The sequence below is a fragment of the Myotis myotis genome, unplaced genomic scaffold (genome assembly GCF_014108235.1).
Source record: "Myotis myotis isolate mMyoMyo1 unplaced genomic scaffold, mMyoMyo1.p scaffold_m19_p_10, whole genome shotgun sequence".
NCBI classification, from domain to species: Eukaryota; Metazoa; Chordata; class Mammalia; order Chiroptera; family Vespertilionidae; genus Myotis; species Myotis myotis.
Genome location: NW_023416314.1, coordinates 78,997,932 through 79,018,864, shown reverse-complemented (window position 1 = coordinate 79,018,864; position 20,933 = coordinate 78,997,932). Strand labels below are relative to the sequence as shown.

Sequence of the window (20,933 nt, the reverse complement as noted above, 5' to 3'; positions counted from 1 at the left end):
CGGTGCCGGGCGCCGTCGTCCCCCGCCATGTCTGGGGTTCGTGCCCACGGTCCGAGCAAGAGGTGCAGTAGGTGGCCGGTGCGGAACAGGGCAGCCCGGGGGTGGCTAAAGCCCCCCTATTTGTTAGTCACAGATGGTATCGCCCCGGCCGCCGGTGGCCTCTGCCTAGCGGAGGACTCGGGCGCTCCGAGTGGCTGGGAGGTGGGGCGTCCTGGGGGCCGTGCCCCTGGGAGTGGGGAGCAGGCAGGGGATAGACAGGCCTGGGACATAAAGTGTTTTGAAACTAATTCCAGGGGAGTCACAACAGTTTGACAAATAAGATGCTTTCTGGGAAAACTGCATTCAGAAGAGGAAAAACTCGTCTCCTCCAAGTTCACCCCAAATTGTGTGGAAGTAAGTTGGATCCCCGTGGCTGCTTCGGATTGGTCGAGATGTAGTTACGCGGACCAATAAAAAAAAGAAAGGAAATGTGCTGGCCTATAGGAAGAGAAAAGCAGGTGAGCGGTTGCTAGGGGCGGAAGGCAGCGTTGCCTAGGACTAGGTCCAAGCCCAATGAGCAAAGTGGGGAAGGCGCTGTCAGGGCGGGTGGCGGGTGAGTCTGCCTTGGGGGGACGTTTGCTGCGCTCTGTAGGAGCGGGGCAGTCAGGTGTGCCACGGAGGGAGCAGAAGGCAGACCTTCAATGCCGGGTGGGAATGTCCAGTGAAAAGGCTTCACTGTCCTGGTATTGTTCCGTTCTGGGCCAGAGGCACAGCTCCCTCTCGTCTCGTGCTGCCCGGTATCCAGTTTGTGCCAACCCGGTCTGTTCATTGGCAAATTGAAGCTAACGCACCCACTTTGTGCCTTGCAATTTTGTCATCTCATTTAACTATCGATCATTAACGTTTATGAGCTAGGTGGTGCTATCTTCATTTTATACATGAGACAGTTGAGATCCAGAGATTTAACGAGACCTGCCCTGGGGTTGGCATTGAGTCCGGTCCTGTTGCCTCAGCCACCTTCACCACCACCTGTTGACCTGGATTGAAGTACTGCTACATGCTACAACATTGACCTAGTCAGCTGATTCCCCATGAAGCCATCCATGACTTTCTAGCAACTATTAGAGTTAATAAACAAGTTCAGTAAGGTTGTAGGATAGAAGATTAATATGCAAAATTCAATTGTATTAAAAAAAATTCAATTGTATTTTTATACACTAGTAATGAAAAATCCAAAAATGAAATCAAGGAAACATTTCCATTTACAATGCACACAAAAATGCTTATGATAAATTTAGCAAAAGAAGTATAAGATTGGTACACTGAATATTATAAAACATAACTGAAGTAAATTAAAGACCTAAATAAATACCTCGTATGCATAGATTCTAAGACTTAAAATTGTTTGATAGCCCTGACTGGTTTGGCTCAGTGGATAGAGCGTCGGCCTGCGGACTGAAAGGTCCCAGGTTCGATTCTGGTCAAGGGCATGTACCTTGGTTGCGGGCACATCCCCAGTAGGGGGTGTGCAGGAGGCAGCTAATTGATGTTTCTCTCTCATCGATGTTTCTAACTCTCTATCCCTCTCCCTTCCTCTCTGTAAGAAATCAATAAAATATATTTAAAAAAAATTGTTTGATAGCAATATTCCCCAAATTTAATCTAAAAATTCAACAGTCCCTATCAAAGTCCCAGCTGCCTTTATTGCAAAAATTGACAAGGTGATCCTAAAATTCACATTGACTGCTCACTTCAGCAGCACATATACTAAAATTAGAAGGATACAGAGAAGATTATCATGGTCCCTGTGCAAAGATGACATGCAAATTCGAGAAGCATTCCATAAAATTCATATTGAAATGCATGAGATTCAGAATAGAGAAAACAGTTTTGGAATAAAGTTGTAGTATTCATACTTCTTGATTTTAAAACTTACTACAAATCTACAGTAATTAAGATAGACAAATAAATCAATGGAGTAAAATTAAGAGCCCAGAAATAAACACACATTTATGGTCAATTTATTTTATTTTTATTTTTTTAATTCTCAGCCAAGGATGTTTTTCCATTGGTTTTTAGAGAGAGGGAAAGACAGAGAGAAATATTAATGTGAGAAACACAGCAATTGGTTGCCTCCTGCATGAGCCCAGGCCAGGACCCAGGCCGGGGAGGAGCCTGCAACTGAGGTATGTGCCCTTGACCAGAATCAAACCTGGGACCCTTGGGTCCGCAGGCCAACACTCTATCCACTGAACCAAACCAGCCCAGGCGGTCAATTGATTTTCAACAGGTTGCTAAGACAATGCAATGGAGGAAAGAATAGTCTTGTCAACAAATGCTGCTGGGGCATCTACCTTACACCACACACAAAAATTAACTCAAAATGGATCAGAGACCTAAATGTAAGACCTAAAGTTATGAAAGTATTAGAAGAAAACTTAAGCATAAGTCTTCATAAGCTTGGGTTGGATAATGGTTTCTTTCCTATGACATCAAAAACACAGCAACAAAAGGAAAACTAGATACACTGGATTTTATCAAAATTTTAAAATGTTGTGCCGAAACTGGTTTGGCTCAGTGGATAGAGCGTCGGCTTGCGGACTGAAGGGTCCCAGGTTCGATTCCGGTCAAAGGCATGTACCTGGGTTGCGGGCACATCCCCAGTGGGAGATGTGCAGGAGGCGGCTGATCGAGGTTTCTCTCTCATCGATGTTTCTAACTCTCTATCTCCCTCCCTTACTCTCTGTAAAAAATCAATAAAATATATTAAAAAAAAATTTTAAATGTTGTACTTCAAAGGACACCATTCAGAAAGTGAAAAGACAACCCACAGGATGGGAGAAAATATTTGCAAATCATATATTAGGTAAGGGACTTGTATCTATAATATATAAGGAACTCATAACTCTAATAAAAAGACAAGTAACCCAATTTTATGGGCAATGGATTTGAATAGAAACTTATTCAAAGGAGATCTAAAAGTGGCCAATAGGCACATCATGGTTATGCAAATCAAAACCACAATGAGATACCAGTTCACACCCACTAGGATATTATAACTAAACACAATAACAAGTTTTAGGAAAGATGCCGAGAAATTGGTACACTCATACATTTCTGGTAAAAGAGTACAGATGCTTTGGAAAACAGTTCGGCAGTTTCTCAAGAAGGTAAACATACAGTTACCATATGACCCAGATATTCCACTCTTAGATACATATCTAAGAGATGTGAAAACATCTGTTCATAGAAACACTTGTACATGAATGTTCATATCAGCCAAGCAAGCTTTCAGGTGCCTGCAGCCCTGGGCAATATCTTGACTGCATGCAACCTCATGAATGACTGTGAGTCTCTCCCAGGTAAGTTGCTCCTGAATTCCTGACCCACAGAACAACGAGGTAATAAATTGTGTGTTTTTTAATTTAAACCACAAAGTTCTGAAGTAATTTTTACTAATACTAGTTGTCTGTTGTATTAGTTGTCGTTAGCGCTGCTGCCCGGCTTCTGGCTGAGTGCCCCCCCCCCACCCTGTGGGAGCGCACTGACCACCAGGGGGCAGCTCCTGCCTTGAGTGTCTGACAACAGACAACTAATACATCTCTTTGACAGAGAAGAGCAACTGGAGGTCAAGCTCCCACCTGATTATTGGAGAACCCAGGCTCTTTCTATCTTGTGGCTCTGCCATTTCCTAGGGGCCCTTGGAGTTCCTGGGAGATCTGCATTTGGCTGAAAGTCAGGGATATAAAAAGTGAGGTAGATCATAAGAGAGGGAGGTTTTCAAAGGCTACACCTGGCAATTAAGAAGAAAAAATAGCCGAAGCCGGTTTGGCTCAGTGGATAGAGCGTTGGCCTGTGGACTGAGGGGTCCCAGGTTCGATTCCGGTCAGGGGCATGTGCCTGGGTTGCGGGCGCATCCCCAGTGGGAGATGTGCAGGAGGCAGCTGATCGATGTTTCTCTCTCATCGATGTTTCTAACTATCTCTCTCCCTTCCTCTCTGTAAAAAATCAATAAAATATATTTTAAAAAAAAAGAAGAAGAAAAAATAATAAAAATGGGATGCTGAAGTGACATTTTAGATGAAACCATAAGATGATTAGAGGGTAGGGTGGGTGGAAGGGAGAAAGGAATAGGATCAGTCAGCGGGAAGACCCTCTGGCCTGCGTGGAAAGTCCAGGTGTACATTAGGAAACAAAGAGAATCCCAGGGAGACTGAAGCTTGGTGAGTGAGGCTGAGAATGGCAGAAAATGAGCCTGAAGGTGAGCCAGATCCAGTGGGCCATGAAAACAGCCTCTGAATGACTTTGGGGTTTACACTAGGGTCAGTGGAAAGATACTGCCAAGGGCTAAGCAGGAGATGGCTGAGCATATCTGCACTGGGAGATACTATCCTTGGCCTCAGTAGAGGGGGGACTGGAGGAGGGAGGGGAGTGCCGGTTGGAGCAGGAGGAATGGTCAGGAAGCTGATGCAGTGGCTCATGTAGGGATAAAGATAGCCTGCTCTGGGCTGGACAGGGTGGACGGAAGTGCCAAAGGTGCGGAGGGCCAGAATTCAATATCAGATTAAGCGTGGGGGAGAGGGAAAGGGAGAAGCGGAGGGGCCCCGTGTGGAGGATAAAATTATTCTCTAAGATGGAGAATCCCAGAGAGAGCAGGCTTGGAGGCAGCATGTTGAGTTCACTTTTTAAAATTATGACCTTTGTGATATGTACAAAGTAATTAATATCAATTATACATAAATAGTGGAATGAATAATTAAATAAACCCCCAATTTGACAAACAGAACATTAACAATATCACTAAGTTTCCCTATTTCCTCCTCACCATCACATCTCTCTGTCTCCCACCCCAAGATACCGCACTCCCAATGTTATATTTCTCAATTCATTACCTTTTATTTTTCTCATAAACTCAGTGGTTATCCTTTATAATAAAAGGCTAATATGCAAATTGACGGAACAGCAGAATGACTGGTTGCAATGATGTGCACTGACCACCAGCTGGCAGACACTCAAGGCAGGAGCTGCCCCCTGGTGGTCAGTGCGCTCCCACAGGGTGGGGGGGGGGGGCACTCAGCCAGAAGCCGGGCAGCAGCGCTAACGATGTCCTAAGCTGGCAGTCGGACATCCCCCAAGGGCTCCTGGAATGTGAGAGGATGCAGGCCAGGCTGAGGGACCCCTCCGAGAGCACAAATTTTGTGCACCGGGCCTCTAGTTTTATTATAATTATAACTATGCTTATAAAAATGTTCCAGTTAAGAATGGAAAGGATTTGGCTTCTCAGTGCAAAACTGCACTCCAGAGAAAGCTGCCAATATCTAGATCCCATTTCAACAACTGGCTCAAACATTCTGCCCAGCCACTGTCTCTCCTTTTGCTGTTAGCCACTTGTCCCCTACTGGTGTATGTGCCCTTTGGGTCTGTCTCACTGGGCATGGCAACATGCACTCTGGATTCAATGAGATGGTACAGTTTTTCTCCTCTAATCTGTTAAAGGAGTAAATTGCATTAATTACATTTCTCATCTCTAACCTCGGATTTTTAGAATAAATCCCACTTGGGCACAGTGTGTTATTTATTTTATACATTACTAGGTTCTGTTTACTGATAAGCTGTTTAGGATATTTACATCTATGTTTATGAGCCTGCAGTATTTCTTTCTCACGCAGTCCTTATTTTTTAAAATACATATTTTCATTGATTTCAGAGAGGAAGGGAGAGGGAGGTAGAAACAATGATGAGAGAATCATTGATCGGTTGCCTCCTGCACACCTGCAACCTGGGCATGTGCCTTGGCTGGAAATGAAACCAGGCTAACATCTTATACAACCATAAGACTGTTTTAAAACCAGGTCAATGCTCAACCACTGAGCCACACTGGCCGGCCTCAGGCAGTCCTTGTTAACGTTTAGTGTCAAGCATGCTATCTTTATGACATGTGTAGGGGAAGTTGGAAGAATTTGTGTAAGATAGCAGTATTTGTTCTTTGAATGTTTGGATAATCTCACTGGTGGAGCCATATGGGCCTGGAATTTTTTTTTGTGATAAATTTTTTGTCTACTGATTCAATTTGTTTAATATTATAGGACTAACCCAGGTTTCTATTTCTACTTGTTTTAGTTTTGCTGAGTTACATTTTTCTATAGAGACTTGTCTATTTTCATATAACCTTAAATATAAGCATATAAAATTAATAAATATTTTACAAATCCTATATAATAAAAGGCTAATATGCAAATTGTCCCCTCAACCAGGAGTTTGACCAGGGGGTGGGGCCAGCAGGCCAACCGCCCCGCAGCCCCCTCCCCACAGCCAGTCTGGCCTGATCAACCCCAATAAGGGGTAAGCCGGCCAGACCCCACCCATGCATGAATTCATGCACCGGGCCTCTGATAAAATAGAATATAAAGTTGGCATAGGTTGTTCATAATATCTTCATATATTTTATTGTTTAACAGGTGTAATTTTATCTTTCTTTTCATTTCTTTTTTAAAATATATATTTTTATTGATTTCAGAGAGGAAGGAGAGAGAGAGAGAAACATCAATGATGAGAGGGAATCATTGATCGGCCGCCTCCCACATGCCTCCCGTTAGGGATCGGGCCCACATTAGGGATCGGGCCCATAATCCGGGCATGTGCCCTTGACTGGAATCGAACCTGGGACCCTTTAGTCCGAAGGCAGATGCTCTATCCACCGAGCCAAAGCAGCTAGCGCTTTCATTCCTGTTATTGTTAATTTGTGCCTTCTTTTTAAAGTATTATATCTGAATCCATGTTGCTAGAGGTTTGTGAATTTCACTGGTATTATTGAAGAAACATTTTTACTTTTTTTTTTAACATATTTTATTGATTTTTACAGAGAGGAAGGGAGAGGGATAGAGAGTTAGAAACATTGATGAGAGAGAAACATCGATCAGCTGCCTCCTGCACACCCCCAACTGGGGATGTGCCCGCAACCAAGGTACATGCCCTTGGCCGGAATCAAACCCGGGACCCTTCAGTCCACAGGCCGATGCTCTATCCACTGAGCCAAACCAGTCAGGGCAACATTTTTACTTTTTAAATTCTTTCCATTATATGTTTTCTAATTTATTAATTTCTGCTCTTTATCCTTTTATTCCTTCTACTTTCATTAGGTATATTTTTCTGTTCTTTGTAAAATATTTATTTATTCATTTATTTTGAAACAATTTAGATTTACAAAAAATTGCAAAAACTGTGCAGAGATTCCCTATACTCCTTTCATCACACATTTCTTAGTGCTAACATCTTACACAACCATAAGACAGTTTTAAAACCAGGAAATTAACATTGCTATAACACTGTTAGCTAATCTACAGACCTTATTTTGACTGTGCCAATGGTCCCACTAACATTTATTTCCTGGTCCAGGATCCAATGTAGAATTCCAAATTGCCTGTAACTGCTATATTAGTCATATCCTGTTGTGTCACAAATACCCTAAAACTTAGAAGCTTCACACAACAAACATTTATTATCTCATAGTTTCTGTGGGTCAGGAATTTGGGAGCTGCTTAGCTGGGTAGCTCTTGCTCAGGGTCTCTGGTGAGGTTGCATTCATGACGTCAGCTAGGCCTGCAGTCACCTGACCTCTAAGACTGGGGAATCTGCTTTCAAGGTGACATAACGGCAGGGGGCCTCAGTTCCTCATGGGTCTCCCCAGACTGCTGCTTGAATGGCCTCGTGACATGGCAGCGGGCTTCTCCCAGGGAAAGCAAGGTTGAAGTTGCAAAGTCTTTTACGACTTGCTTCAGAAATCAGTGTCATTTCCACAATATCCTGCAGGTACACAGGTCAGCCCTACTCCAGGATGCCGGGATCACTGGGAGACCATCTTGGAGGCTGGCTGCGACAGTTGTCATATCTCCTTGGTCTCCTCCAATCTGGGATAGTTCCTTAGATTTTTTTTCTTCCATGAACTTGACATGTATGAAGAGTACTGTCCAATTATTTTGTAGACTATCTCTGTCGATTTGGATTTATTTGATGTTTTATAATGACTACTTTGAGCTTACTCATTTGGGGCAAGGAGAGTAAGGAAGTGATGTATTCTTCTCAGAGCATATTACATGGTACATAATGTTGGTATGTCTTCTTCTGGTCGCATGAACTTTGATCACCTGGATAAGGTGGTATCTGCCGGGTTTCTCTACTATGAAATTACTCTCTTTTTTGTGTGACTAGTAAACATCTTGTGGGGAGATACATCGAGTTTACGCATATAAACAAGTAATAGATTTTGGGGTACAGTTTAGATTTACAGAATAATTGAGTAGATAATACAGAGTTCCATATCCCTTCCCCCACACCTTCACCTCTGATTACAGTTTCTTCTATTATTATTTTTTTTAAGATATATTTTATTGATTTTTTACAGAGAGGAAGGGAGAAGGATAGAGAGTTAGAAACATGGATGGGAGAGAAACGTCGATCAGCTGCCTCCCGCACACCTCCTACTGGGGATGTGCCCGCAACCAAGATACGTGCCCTTGACCGGAATTGAACCTGGGACCCTTCAATCTGCAGGCCGACGCTCTATCCACTGAGCCAAACCACCCGGTTAGGGCTCTTCTATTATTTTTTTTTAAACTAATTTTGTTCAATATTGGTACTTTTTTTTTAACATGAAGATTTATCCTTTTTAGTGTGTGTGTGTGTGTGTGTGTGTGTGTGTGTATTGATTTCAGAGAGGAAGGGAGAGGGAGAGATAGAAACATCAATGATGAGAAAGAATCATTGATCGGCTGCCTCCGCATGCCCCACACTGGGAGCCCGCAACCTGGGCATGTGCCCTGACCCCTGGTTCATAGGTCAACGCTCAACCACTGAGTTACGCCTGCTGGGCTTGGTTGATTCTTGTATGTGGTATGTGTCCTGACTGGGGATCAAACCCACAACCTTGGTGTACCAGGATGATGCTCTAACCATCTGACTACCCAGGCTGGGCTTATTTGTTTTGTTTTTAATCATAGCCTCTGTTAATTTTCTTCCTGTTCATTTATGTGATATTGGGGCATTTTACAATATTCCTAGTTCAATAGCACACTCTTTTTTTTTCCCCCCCAATAGCACACTCATGTCAATATAGCAAAGACCAGATATTTTATTTTTTTAATTTTATTTTTTATTTTTATTTTTTTAAATATATTTTATTGATTTTTTACAGAGAGGAAGGGAGAGAGATAGAGAGTTAGAAACATCGATGAGAGAGAAACATTGATCAGCTGCCTCCTGCACATCTACTGGGGATGTGCCCGCAACCCAGGTCCATGCCCTTGACCGGAATCGAACCTGGGACCTTTCAGTCCGCAGGCTGACGTTCTATCCACTGAGCCAAACCGGTTTCGGCAAGACCAGATATTTTAGTGGATTTTTGTTTATTTGGTGAGAGGAGGGATTTGTGTCTTCCAATATTTTTGTTTCTCTTTTGTCTGGCAAGACCCTACATTTCCCCCCCTTTTTTTCCCCCCTCCCTTTATCACTCAATCGCCTCGGTGCACTTCTCTCTCAGTCTCGCTTTTCTGGCTTTTATCCCATATCCCAGAATTTATGCATTTTAAAGACTAATCCTTCAAATCCCACATGCCTTCTCTGTAGTCTGAGCTCTTCCTGGTATTTTAACTGCTGAAGGGCCTCGTCTTTCCTACAGAAGTTCTAGATCAGATCAACCTTGGGCCAAGCTGCCAACTTTCCTGTTCCCTCTTCCGGTTTTCTTGGCACAAAACCTTGTGGCAGGTGGAGGTGAGGCGGCGGCGTGAGGGGTCGGCACTGGGATTCGGTGTCTCTTTTCATTTACACTTATTCTGAACTTTGCGCGGTCTCCGCTTTCAAGTGTGCTGAGGCTGTGTTTCCGGCAGACTTTTATTCCCCATTCTTGTTCCGATTTGTTTTGGAAGGAAACGGAGGTGGAGACTTAGGCAGCCGCTATGGCCCTCAGCTACTTGAGGCCCTCAGCTCCCATTTTGTGCCTTTTTAAGACAGAGCTTAGCTCATTAGCTTGAATTCTCTTTTTTATTATCCAATATTGTAAATATTGTATGTATTTGAGGTGACACATTCCTCTCTAAGAACTGTTAGTGTGTCTCCCAACTTTGACAATCAATATTTTCATTATGATTGCAACCTGAAATACCACAAATCTGTTATCTATTTTTTAAAAAAATATTTTTTATTGATTTCAGAGAGGAAAGGAGAGGGAGGAAAAGATAGAAACATCAAGGATGAGAGAGAATTATGGATGGGCAGCCTCCTGCACACCCCATACTGGGATGGAGCCCACACCCTGGGCATGTGCCCTGACCGGGAATTGAACCGTGACCTCCTGGTTCATGGGTCGATGCTCAACCACTGAGCCATGCTGGCCGGGCGTCTACTTTCTAACTTATGTTGTGTGTTTTTTTTACCTTGATGCAGGATTCCCCCTTCCCCACCCTAACCCCTAATTTACCTGTTTGTTGTCTATGTTTGACTTAATTGTCTTGTGGTAAAAAATAAACACCACATAGACGGAATGATTTTAATTTTTTAAAATTAGTTAAGTTACTTTATGGTTTAGAATTTGAGACTTTATTGGAAAATATTCTGCATATGTGTTTTTCTGCATTTGTTGGGTATACTGCTTCTTATCTGTCCACTAGGTCATATTTGTTAACCATATTCTTCATACCTTTTAAATCCTTGCTATTTTCACTGACTGGGTAGCTCAGTTGGTTAGAGCATCCACCAGATACGTAAGATTGGGAGTTTAATCCCCGGTTAGGGTTCATACAAAAATCAACCAGTGAACGAAACAAATCCACAACCTTTTGGTGCATGGGACGATGCTCCAACCAACTGAGCCACCTGGCCAGGACTAAATACATATTTTAAGTCACCTGTCACTACCTCATACTTGTTAGGATAGCTATTATCAACGAAACAGAAAATAACAACTGTTGGCAAGAATGTGGAGAAATAAGAACCCTGTGCATTGTTTGCGGAACGTAAAATGGTTCAAACGCTGTGGAAAACAATTTGATGTTTCCTCAAAAAGTAAAAATAGAATTAGCAAATGATGCAGCAATTCCACATCTGGGTATATAACCCAAAGTACTGAAAGCAGAGTCTCAAACAAAATGTGGCATCTACATAGAATCAATATTATTTAGTCTTAAAAAAGGAAGAAAATTCTGACAAAGGCTATAGCATGAATGAACCAATCGACAGTGTGCTAAGTGAAATAAGCCAGTCACACAAAGACAGATGTTGTATGATTCCACTTACACGAGGTATCTAGAGTGTTGAATTCATAGGGCAGAAAATAAAATGGTGGCCCTGGCCGGGGAGCTCAGTTGGTTAGAATGTCATCCAAATATCAAGGTTTCAGGTTCAATCCCTGGTTGGGGCACATACGAGAATCAACCAATAGATGGGACAACAAATCGATGTCTCTCTCTCCCCCTCCTTCCCTCTCTTCCTTTCCTTCCTCTCTTTCTCTAAAATCAATAAATAAAAATTAAAAGGAAAAATTATTTTAAAAAGACAAGAAAAGAAAATAGAAAGGCGGCCCCAGGGGCTGGGAGAGTCAGGGTTTCGTGGGCACAGAAATCCAGGTTTGCAAGATGAAGCGTTCTGGAGATGAATAGTGGGTGTTGATTTCACACCAATAGGAATGTACCTAAAACCAATAAACTTAAAAATGATTAAGGGGGTAATTTTTTATTTATTTTTTTTAACCCTTGACCAGAATCGAACCTGGGACCCTTCAGTCCGCATGCCGAGTCTCTATCCACTGTGCCAAACCGGTCAGGGCAAGGTAGTAAATTTTGTTATGTATATTTTACCACACACACACACAAAAAAGGAAAAAAGAGTCACCTGTCTAGGTAGGATTGTAGACAGTAAATGAGCCAGTGAAGACTTGAAGCCCAAAGGGCCTAATGCTGCTGGCCCAACGGGGTGGGGTGGGTGGGGGAGGGGTGGGCAGGGCAGCGGTAGCTGAGTGATTTTGTTTTTTGCTTTTTAATCCTCACTGAGGATATTTTTTCAATTGATTTCCAGAGAGAATGGGAGGGGGAGAGAGGAGAGAGAGAAACATCGATTGGTTGCCTCCCACAGACGGCCCTGTCAGGGCTGGGGAACCTGCGCCCTTGACCGAAATCGAACCCGTGACCCTTCGATCCGTGGGCAGAAGCTCTAACCATTGAGCACGGGTCAGGGTGGCTTAGTGGTTTTGGGTAAAGGCCTCCTCTACCGACTCTGGGCCATCGGTCAGGCTCTCCCTCCTTCTCTCAAAGGATCTTGGGAAGGGGATGTAGCCTCTTGGGATTCTCATGCCAGGACCATCTGCTCTCTGGCTCCCAGACTTTGGGATTCCTGGATCTGAAGAAAGCACGGGCACACCCAGCGACCCTGCCCCGGCGAGGCACAGTCAGTGGATTTTAACTCACACTCAGTCACGGCCTCATCCCCCTGCACCTGGCTCTGCACCTGTCCGGCGGTGGGGAGGGGCCTGCCGCCCCGCAGGCCCTGGGCTCCAGCTGGCCGCCTCTTTGCAGGTGGGGAAGCTTTGGAGTCTGTATCTTGGGCAGCTGGGGAGGCGAGCGGCGGAGGCTGGATGTGCTCCTGGCAGAGGTAGGCGGGCCGGCCCAAATCCCCTCTCGCAGGAAGGGGCGGGCGGCAGCGAGCTGTGGGCGGGCCGCTCTGAGGCTCTATAAATGCAGGCGCTGGAGGCTGCTGGCCAAGCTGTAGGTAACCCCTGAGCTCAGGTGAGGCTTCTGGAGAGCGAAGGAGGAGGCTGGGCTGCCGGTGGGGTCCTAGGTGGAGGCTCCCGGGTTGACCACGGGGCGGTGGGCGCACCTTCTCCTGAGTCCTTTAGGTGGCGTCTCTCTCCAGAACTTGATAAGTTTGAGGTGGTCCCAACTCAACTTGCTTAAACCCAAGCATTGGCATAACAGCATCCCTCCTTCTGGGCCTCAGTTTCCCCCTGTGAAATGAGGGCTTAGTCGTCCCGTAAAGTTGGCCACTTTGGTGCATGGTGAGAGGGTGGCTGTGAGCTGGGGAGCATGGGGAACAGTCAAACTCTTCGGTTTTGGGGGTCAGACTGGCTCCACTTTTAGGTGGCCATGAGTCTTCACACTTGTTTCCACGTTTGCAAAATGGGTCTTCGGTTCTGTCTGCCTACCAGGGGGAATAAGGTGATGCCCTCGGCGCATTTAGCACAGCTCTAGGCACTTAGGGTCCCTCAGTGCTGCCTGCTGCGGCTCTTACTCTCTGGCCCAGCCTGGAGGGGCCCGGGCCGGGGGTGGGGAGCTGCAGCCTCCAGGATCTCTGCTCTTTTCTGGCCTCCCCACCCTACAAGCCCCCCCCCCCCCAGTTTCCTTCTCTTCCAAGCCCCCAAGTCTCCATCTTCATCCGTCCACCTTCTGGAGGGCCTCTCTCAGACCAGCCTCACCAACCCCTGACTTGTTGGGGGCGAGGGGAAAGCTGCTAAGTCCTGGGGCTCCTTTCTCTACAGGTCACCCGCCCCCGCCCCGCCCCACCCGCCCCCACCCCCTATGAGATGAGCAAAGCCCGGGCCCCTGCCCATGAGGTTGCCATCCAGGTGAAGCTGTGGGGCTGGAGCTGTCAAGATGGGGGCAGTGGGCCTCTGGCTGCCCGCCAGCACCTGGAGCTCCGGGCCTTCCTCCGCCTGCTGGGTGAGCTGACGGGACTGGCATGGGAGGGCCCAAGCTGGAAGCAGACATGAGAGGTGGGCTCTCCCTGCCCCTTCCCTTCCCTTCCCTTCCCTTCCCTTCCCTTCCCTTCCCTTCCCTTCCCTTCCCTTCCGGCCCTGGTTTGGCAGGTGGGTTCAGTGGAGTCGGGCTTTGCAGCTTCGTGGCGCTCTTGTCTGGTGGGAGGTGGGTGGTAACCCCACTTAGCCTTTCTCCTCTCTGCCCGCAGAGCACAGCTGCCTTCAGGAATTCCTTGCCAGAGACCCCTGTTTCCAGGTTTCAGATAAGGTGGGGGGACACTGGGGGAGGTTGACTTGGTGGGGATCTCATGCTGCTGACTCACTGGGTCCCCTGGTCGGGTGGAGGGACCGCCTGCTTTTTTAGCCCATGTCTCTGCAGGCCCCTCCCCCCTTAACCCCAGTTTCTCTAACCCCCACAGAACTTCCTTGGGTGCAAATAGGCCTGGCGCAGCTCCCCTTTCCCCCCAGTGCCCAACTCTAACCTCTCCCCCCTGCTGTGCCCGCAGTATCTCCTGGCCATGGTGCTGGTCTACTTCCGGCGTGCCAACCTGAAACTCAGCGAGTACACCTGCAGCAACCTGTTCTTGGCACTGTGAGCGCCCCGGCGGGGGTGGGCACGCTGCCCATCCTACTTGCTGTAGGATGTGCAGGGCAGATGCTTCTAACCCCTGCCCACCCCCACCCCTGTGGCCAGGTACCTTGCAAACGATATGGAGGAGGACCTGGAGGAAGCCAAATGTATGATTTTCCCGTGGGCCCTGGGCGAGGGCTGGCACAATCGGGTGGCAGACTTCCTGCACCAGAGGGACAGGCTGTGGGCGAGGATGGGCTTCCGGGCTTTAGTGAGCCGCCGGCACTGTGAGAAGGTGAGGCCCTGATGGCATCCTGGGGTGGGAAAAAGAGACTGGGGACGCCCCCAACCCCATTTACCGTTTACTCCACCTCTGCCAGGTCATGGCCATGGAGCCATCCCACCGGGCCTGGACTCGGGAACGGTGCAACCACCATGGCGGGGCGCACAGGAGCTACTCAAAGGCCGGGATCACCCTCCCCGGGGGCCCCGGCTTCTCACCACCCCGCTGCTCCCTCTGTGGCTCGCCCCCTCTCCACAGTCACTACTCCCACCAGCCCTGCCCCTTGCCTGTCTTACCCGAGAGTCCTGCCCCAAACCCCGAGTGGTACGGCTCTCCTTCCCAGGCCTGTCTCTCAGGGGCTGAAGACCCCTGGGCTGGGGGCTTCCTCATGGTCCTGCCCTCCCAGCTACTTCTGGAGCCAGGCACCTACACCCTTCACAGTGAGTTGAGGGCAGGAGCTGGGGGTGGGCTTGGGCGCCTGGGAGACAGGTGTGAGGCTGACCGAATGAGAGGAAGGGCCGGGACCACAGGTCTGGGCGCATGCCCCAGCTCTGCCAGCTCCTAGCTGTGTGAGCTGGGAAGTTTCCTCTCTGAGCCTCTCTTCGTCCTTCCCCCAGTCCTCTCGGAGCCGCTGCCAGTGCCCTAGGCGCAGACGGATGGACGGATGGACGGACGCTCGCAGGGTGAAGAGCAGCTGGCCTGCCTGCCCTGTGGCCCGCTGCCCTCCTGTCTTGTTGACTGCAGGCTGTCAGTGCTGCCCAAGCCCCCTGGCCCCTCCTCCCGACCTGCACCTTGCACCCACCCTGCCCCTGCCCCCCTCTAATAAACTCATGTCCACTGTGCTTAGGCCTGGCTCCGTGCCCAGGGTGGGGGAGGGAGGGAGTGGGGCGAGAGGCATCTGGCAGGCTCAGGTCTGTGGTTGAGACCCATGAGCACAAGTTCTATCATCGTTCTTCTCCTTCCCGTTGGTGGCGGTCATCCTGAGCCTCAGTTTCCCCTCTCTGGCCTCCCCTGTGGGTGATGAGATCTGCCGTGTGGGTGGCACTGGATGAGATGAGGTGTCCGCAGCCCTGGGAAGAGGGCCTGGAGCCCACTGCACACAAACAGCTCAAATGAAAAGCAGCTCTATACTTGTCCGAAATGCCCGGGGGCAGGTCTGTCCAGGAATTAGACTAGGCCCTTGCCCTGGGCTGCAGTCCAATAGAATGCCCTGGTTACGCTAGAACACCCCTCCCCAAAGGGTGTTGTTAATGACGGGCAGGGCGGCTTTCCAGAGAAGGTGGGTTTGAGCTGGCCTTGGACAGTGTCAGGTTTGCGTGAGGGCTGGCGAGGGGGTGGTTCTGAGGAAGGGGCTTCTTAGAGAGACAGCCTATTGTAGTGACTAAATCTTGGTCTCTGAGCCAGGCAGCTTCAGATTCCAGGTTCCTGCGTGACCTGGGCATGTCACTGAACCTCCCCCACTGCCTCATCCGTAAAAGGGGCATTGTACCAAAACGGGTTTTGAATGATCTAATCCTAGAAGGGTTTAGAACTGCCTCAAGAGTAGAGCGCAGCCCTGGCCAGGTAGCTGGATTGATTGGAGTGTCGTCCCGATGTGCCAAGGTTGCGGGTTCGATCCCTGGTCAGGACACATATAAGAAGCAACCACTGAATGCATAAACAAATGGAACAGCAAACTGACGTTTCTCGCTCTCCCTCCCCTCTCTCTTTCTAAAAAAAAATCAATCAAAAAAGGATGGAGCTCGAATATGTGTTTACAGCCCCAGCAGGTTTGCTCACTGGGTAGAGCGTCAACCTGCAGACTGAAGGGTCCTGGGTTTGGTTCCAAAGACACATGCCTGTGTTTCGGACTCTATCCCCAGTAGGGGGCGTGCAGGAGGCAGCCAAGCAATGATTCTCCCTCATCCATTGATGCTTCTGTCTCTCTCCCTCTCCCTTCCCCTCTGAAGTCAATAAAAACCTATTTTATTTTTTAAAAATGACAGAAAAAATATATAAAAATAAAAAATGACAGGAAGAAAGGTCATTTTTTTTTGATGGATATAATGGTTACAGATGACGGGCATTGGGGGCTGAGGGGGACTCCATTGTTTGGACAACAAGGTTGTTAATCTTTCCGTGACAACAGGCAGTTTGGACCACATTCCAAAGTTGACTCCCAGGTCCGGGGGCGTACAACACCCAGCCAGGTTAGAATGTGCTTTCTTTCTTTTTTTTTATGATTAATATTTCTTATAACTAATAGCTAGTTCTCAATAGTCTATTTCTGCCCCTAACAATACCTTGCCCCACGTATTTCTTCTGTCTGGCTGTTCCTGAGTTGTATCCTTTTTAATAAACTGGTAATAGTAAGTAAAGCACTTCCCTGCATTTTGTGAGCCTAAGTACTAAATTATCAACCCTGAGGAGGGGGTGATGGCACCCTCAAATTTGTAGTTGGCCAGAGTGTGGGTCGCCTGGGCATCCCTTTTGTGGCTGGCATCCTGTGGGACTGAGTGTTTACCCTCCGAGGTCTGTGCTGACTCTGGGCAGTTAATGTCAGGACTGAATTGAGTTGTGGGTACCTAGTTGGTGTTGGAGAATTGGTGTGGGGAAACCACAGGTATTTGGTAACTGGGAAAAAAACACATTTAGTGTGAGAAGTGGTGTCAGAAAAAAGACACCACAGCAAATACGCATTTCTGTCCCACCCCCTTTAAAAAAACAAAAAACAGCTGAGTCACACTGGCCTGGGTTTGCTGGACAGATTTTTAAATCTAGTCAGGTCAATTTTGTGTGGCTTCTGGGTTTTGTGTCATCATTAAAAAGATCTTTTCCACCTGAGGTGATTAAAAAAGCTTCTCCTTGCCGAAACCGGTTTGGCTCAGTGGATAGAGCGTCGGCCTGCGGACTGAAGGGTCCCAGGTTCGATTCCGGTCAAGGGCATGTACCTGGGTTGCAGGCACATCCCCAGTGGGAGATGTGCAGGAGGCGGCTGATCGATGATTCTCTCTCATCGATGTTTCTAACTCTCTATCTCTCTCCCTTCCTCTCTGTAAAAAATCAATAAAATATATTTTTTAAAAAAAATTTCCTCCCATTTTCCTAACAGTTTTTTATTGAAAACCTTATCTTTTTAAAAATATATATATTTTTATTGATTTCAGTGAGGGAGAGAGAGAGAGATAGAAATATCAATGATGAGAGAGAATCATCGATTGACTGCCCCTTGCACGCCCCTACTGGGGATCCAGCCTGCAACCCAGGCATGTGCCCTTGACCGGAATTGAATCTGGGACTCTCCAGTTCGCAGGCCGATGCTCTATCCACTGAGCAAAACCAGCTAGGGTGAAAACTTAATCTTTTATTAAGGCATAGTTGACATGCAATAAACCACATACACTTAAAATGTACATTTTTGTTTTGACATGTATATACCCTTAAAACCATTACTGATCAAGATAATTAACATATCCATCATCCAATAAGTTTCCTCAAGCCCCTTGATAATCCCTCCTTCCCACCCATTGCCATCTGCTAGCACCTCCATCAACTACTGATTTGCTTTCTGTCACTAAATTGGCGTTCCTTTTTTAGAATTTTCATATAAGTGGAATCATATGAATATGTACTCTCTCCTTTTTTTAATTTTTATTTTTTTCTCTCCTTTTTTTAGTATGTACTCTTGTCTGGCTTCTTACACTCAGTATAAATTATTCTGAGATTCACCCATTATTGTTCCTTTTTACTGCTGAGTAGTATTGTATGCTCACAATTTGTTGATGAACATTTGGTTGTTGCTGGTTTGGGCCATTACAGGTACAACTACAATGAATATTCATGCACAAGTCATTATATGGACATATGCTTTTATGGGTAACACTAGAAATCCAGTGCATGAATTCATGCACCAGTGGGGTCCCTCGGCCTGGCCTGCAGGATCAGGCTGAAACTGGCTGTCTGACATCCCCTGAGGGGTCCCAGATTGTGAAAGGGCACAGGCCCGGCCGAGGGACCCCACCAGTGCATGATTGGGGCCAGGGAGGGGCACAGGCAGTTGGCCAGCTGGGGAGGGACTGTGGGAGGGCTCCAGGGCATGTCCAGCCCATCTCACTAAGTCCGAATTGGCTGGACCCCAGCAGCAAGCTAACCTACCAGTCTGAGCGTCTGCCCCCTAGTGGTCAGCGCACATCACAGCGAGCGGTTGAGTGGCCTAAGCATATCATTAGCATATTGTGCTTTGATTGGATGAACGGATGACCAACCAGACACTTAGCATATTAGGCTTTTATTATACAGGATTGCCTAGGAGTAGAATGGCTGGGTCATATGTATGTTCAGCATTTTTTTTTCTTTTTTAAAGATAGACTGTTTTTCAGAGCAGTTTTAGGTTCACAGAAAAATTGCTCAGCGGGGACTCTCTCCCCCTCCCCACGTGGGAGTCTGTACTTGTTCTCCAATAAATTGCCACCTTTACTACACAGTCTTCTGTCCGTGATTTCATTCTTTGACTCCAACAGACAAAGAGCCCAGGGAAAAACCATCCTGCCCAGGGGAACACCACGCGTTTCCAGTCCAGAATTTCCATATCATCATGGTGCACAGGCCAGGAAATGCATACTCTCTTCACAGCGAGCAAAATAGAGCCAAGGTCAAAAGCTGAACGGACCTCGACAGGAAAAATTGGTACCAGAAGAGAAACACTTCGCCTGAGATCCAAAGACCCTGCCACTGTGGGAGAAGCGCCCTCTGAAACCAGTGCCCCGGCAATTGAGAAGACTGATGATCATCTTGACTTGTGCATGGGAATTCGAGGTATTGAATGAGCCACCACAATAGCTGAAGCTGGGAAGGGCAAAGGTGATCCAGATGGATTCGCTGTGGCACTTGACAAAGCTCTTGGAGACGTTACGTTCCCAGATGCATTTGCCTTTGATGTTTGGGAGCCGTTGGTGATGCCAAACGAGGAGGATTATGATGTGGATGTCCACCACTGGAGAAATGAACCATTGTTCCTGTGTGTGTGTTTTTTAAATAAACCTAAACAATCTGCTTTTAGGGGAAAAAATTGCTCAGCAAGTAGAGAGAATCCCCATAGATCCCCTCTCCCTCTGACACAGTTCCTTCTATTACTAACATCTTGCATTACTGTGGCGCATTTGTTACAACTGATGAACCAATATTGATACATTATTATTAATTAAAGTCCACAGTTTACATTAGGATTCACTCAGTTTTGTACATCACAGGGGTTTGACAAATGCATGTCATGTATCCACCTTCACAGTATCATATAGTTTCACTGCCCTACAAATGCCCTGTGCTCCCCTATTCATTCCTCCTTCCGCCCCTGAACTCTTGGCAACCACCCATCTTTTTTTAAAAATCCTTACCTGAGAACACCCATTTAGTGATTTTTAGAGAGAGAGGAGAGAGACATCCACGTGGGAGAGAAACACTGACCGGCTGCCTCCTATAAACACCCAACCTGGGGTTGAACCACAACCCAGGCATGTGCCCTGACTGGGAGTCGAACAGGTGCCTGGACCAACTGAGCCACACTGGCCAGAGTGCACCCTTCTATTCATTTGCATTTCCCCAGTGAATAATGTGTTGGGCAATTTTTCGTGGCTTATTTGCCATTCATATATCTTCTTGAGTGAAGTGTCTATTCAAATCTTTTGCCCATTTTTATTGAATTATTATTTTTTTGTTAATCCTCACCTGGGGATATTGTTCCATTGATTTTTTAGAGAGAATGGGGGGGGGGGGAGACAGAGAAAGAGAAACATCGATGTGAGAGAGACACATCGATTGGTGGCCTACCACAGGCGCCCTGACCAGGGCTAGGGATCCAGCCTGCAACCTCGGGACCCTTCAGTCCCCGGCCGATGCTCTAACCACTGAGCAAAACCAGCCAGGGCTATTGAGTTATTTTTAAGTGGTAAAAGTTATTTATGTATTCTAAATACAAGCCCTCAATAATTTTGACAATTATTTCCTCTTCATTTGTGGCTTTTTCATAATAGTACCTTCTAAAGAACAAGTGTTTTTTGATGAAGTTAAACCTTTTTTCTTTTATTGTTTGTGCTTTATGTACATATTTATGAAATCTTCGCCAAACCCAAGACCATTAAGGTATTTCCTAAGCTTTCTTCTAGAAGTTTCATAGTTTTAGAGTTTACATGTACATGTATAATCCAGTGTGAGTTAAATTTTGATGTGGTGCATCCTAAATAGTCGTCAAGTTCATCTACTTCTCTCTTGTGCCCATCACCTCCCTGGTTTGAAACACCAGTCCCTTTCCCTGGTGTTTCAAACCTCTCTCGCCCACCCAGCCCACTCCCATGCATCCTCCTCCTGCATTTGTACAAATCTGAGCTCAA

General features: G+C 46.8%; 1 protein-coding gene, 1 long non-coding RNA gene and 1 other non-coding gene across 4 annotated transcripts; all 3 read left to right on the top strand.

The window, feature by feature from the left end:
* The first annotated feature begins 122 nt into the window (after window positions 1–122).
* LOC118665330 lies at window positions 123–13,229 on the top strand. 2 transcript variants are annotated; one of them, XR_004970624.1, is made up of 4 exons: window positions 123–497; window positions 11,729–11,797; window positions 12,346–12,411; window positions 12,540–13,229. It is a non-coding gene; the product is annotated as an uncharacterized LOC118665330 (long non-coding RNA). The 2 variants fall into 2 exon arrangements; XR_004970623.1 differs by lacking the exon at window positions 12,540–13,229 and having other exon boundaries at window positions 144–497; window positions 12,346–12,521.
* On the top strand, window positions 1,723–1,829 carry LOC118665525. The gene has a single exon (XR_004970644.1). It is a non-coding gene; the product is annotated as a U6 spliceosomal RNA (small nuclear RNA).
* A 299-nt stretch (window positions 13,230–13,528) lies between the features above and the next one.
* Window positions 13,529–16,416, top strand: SPDYC (speedy/RINGO cell cycle regulator family member C). Its single transcript, XM_036323936.1, has 6 exons — window positions 13,529–13,679; window positions 13,924–13,982; window positions 14,221–14,306; window positions 14,409–14,580; window positions 14,666–15,008; window positions 15,186–16,416. Exons 1-6 carry the CDS (start codon window positions 13,544–13,546, stop codon window positions 15,212–15,214), a joined length of 825 nt encoding a protein of 274 aa, XP_036179829.1. The 5' UTR covers window positions 13,529–13,543; the 3' UTR covers window positions 15,215–16,416.
* The last annotated feature ends 4,517 nt before the right edge of the window (window positions 16,417–20,933 follow it).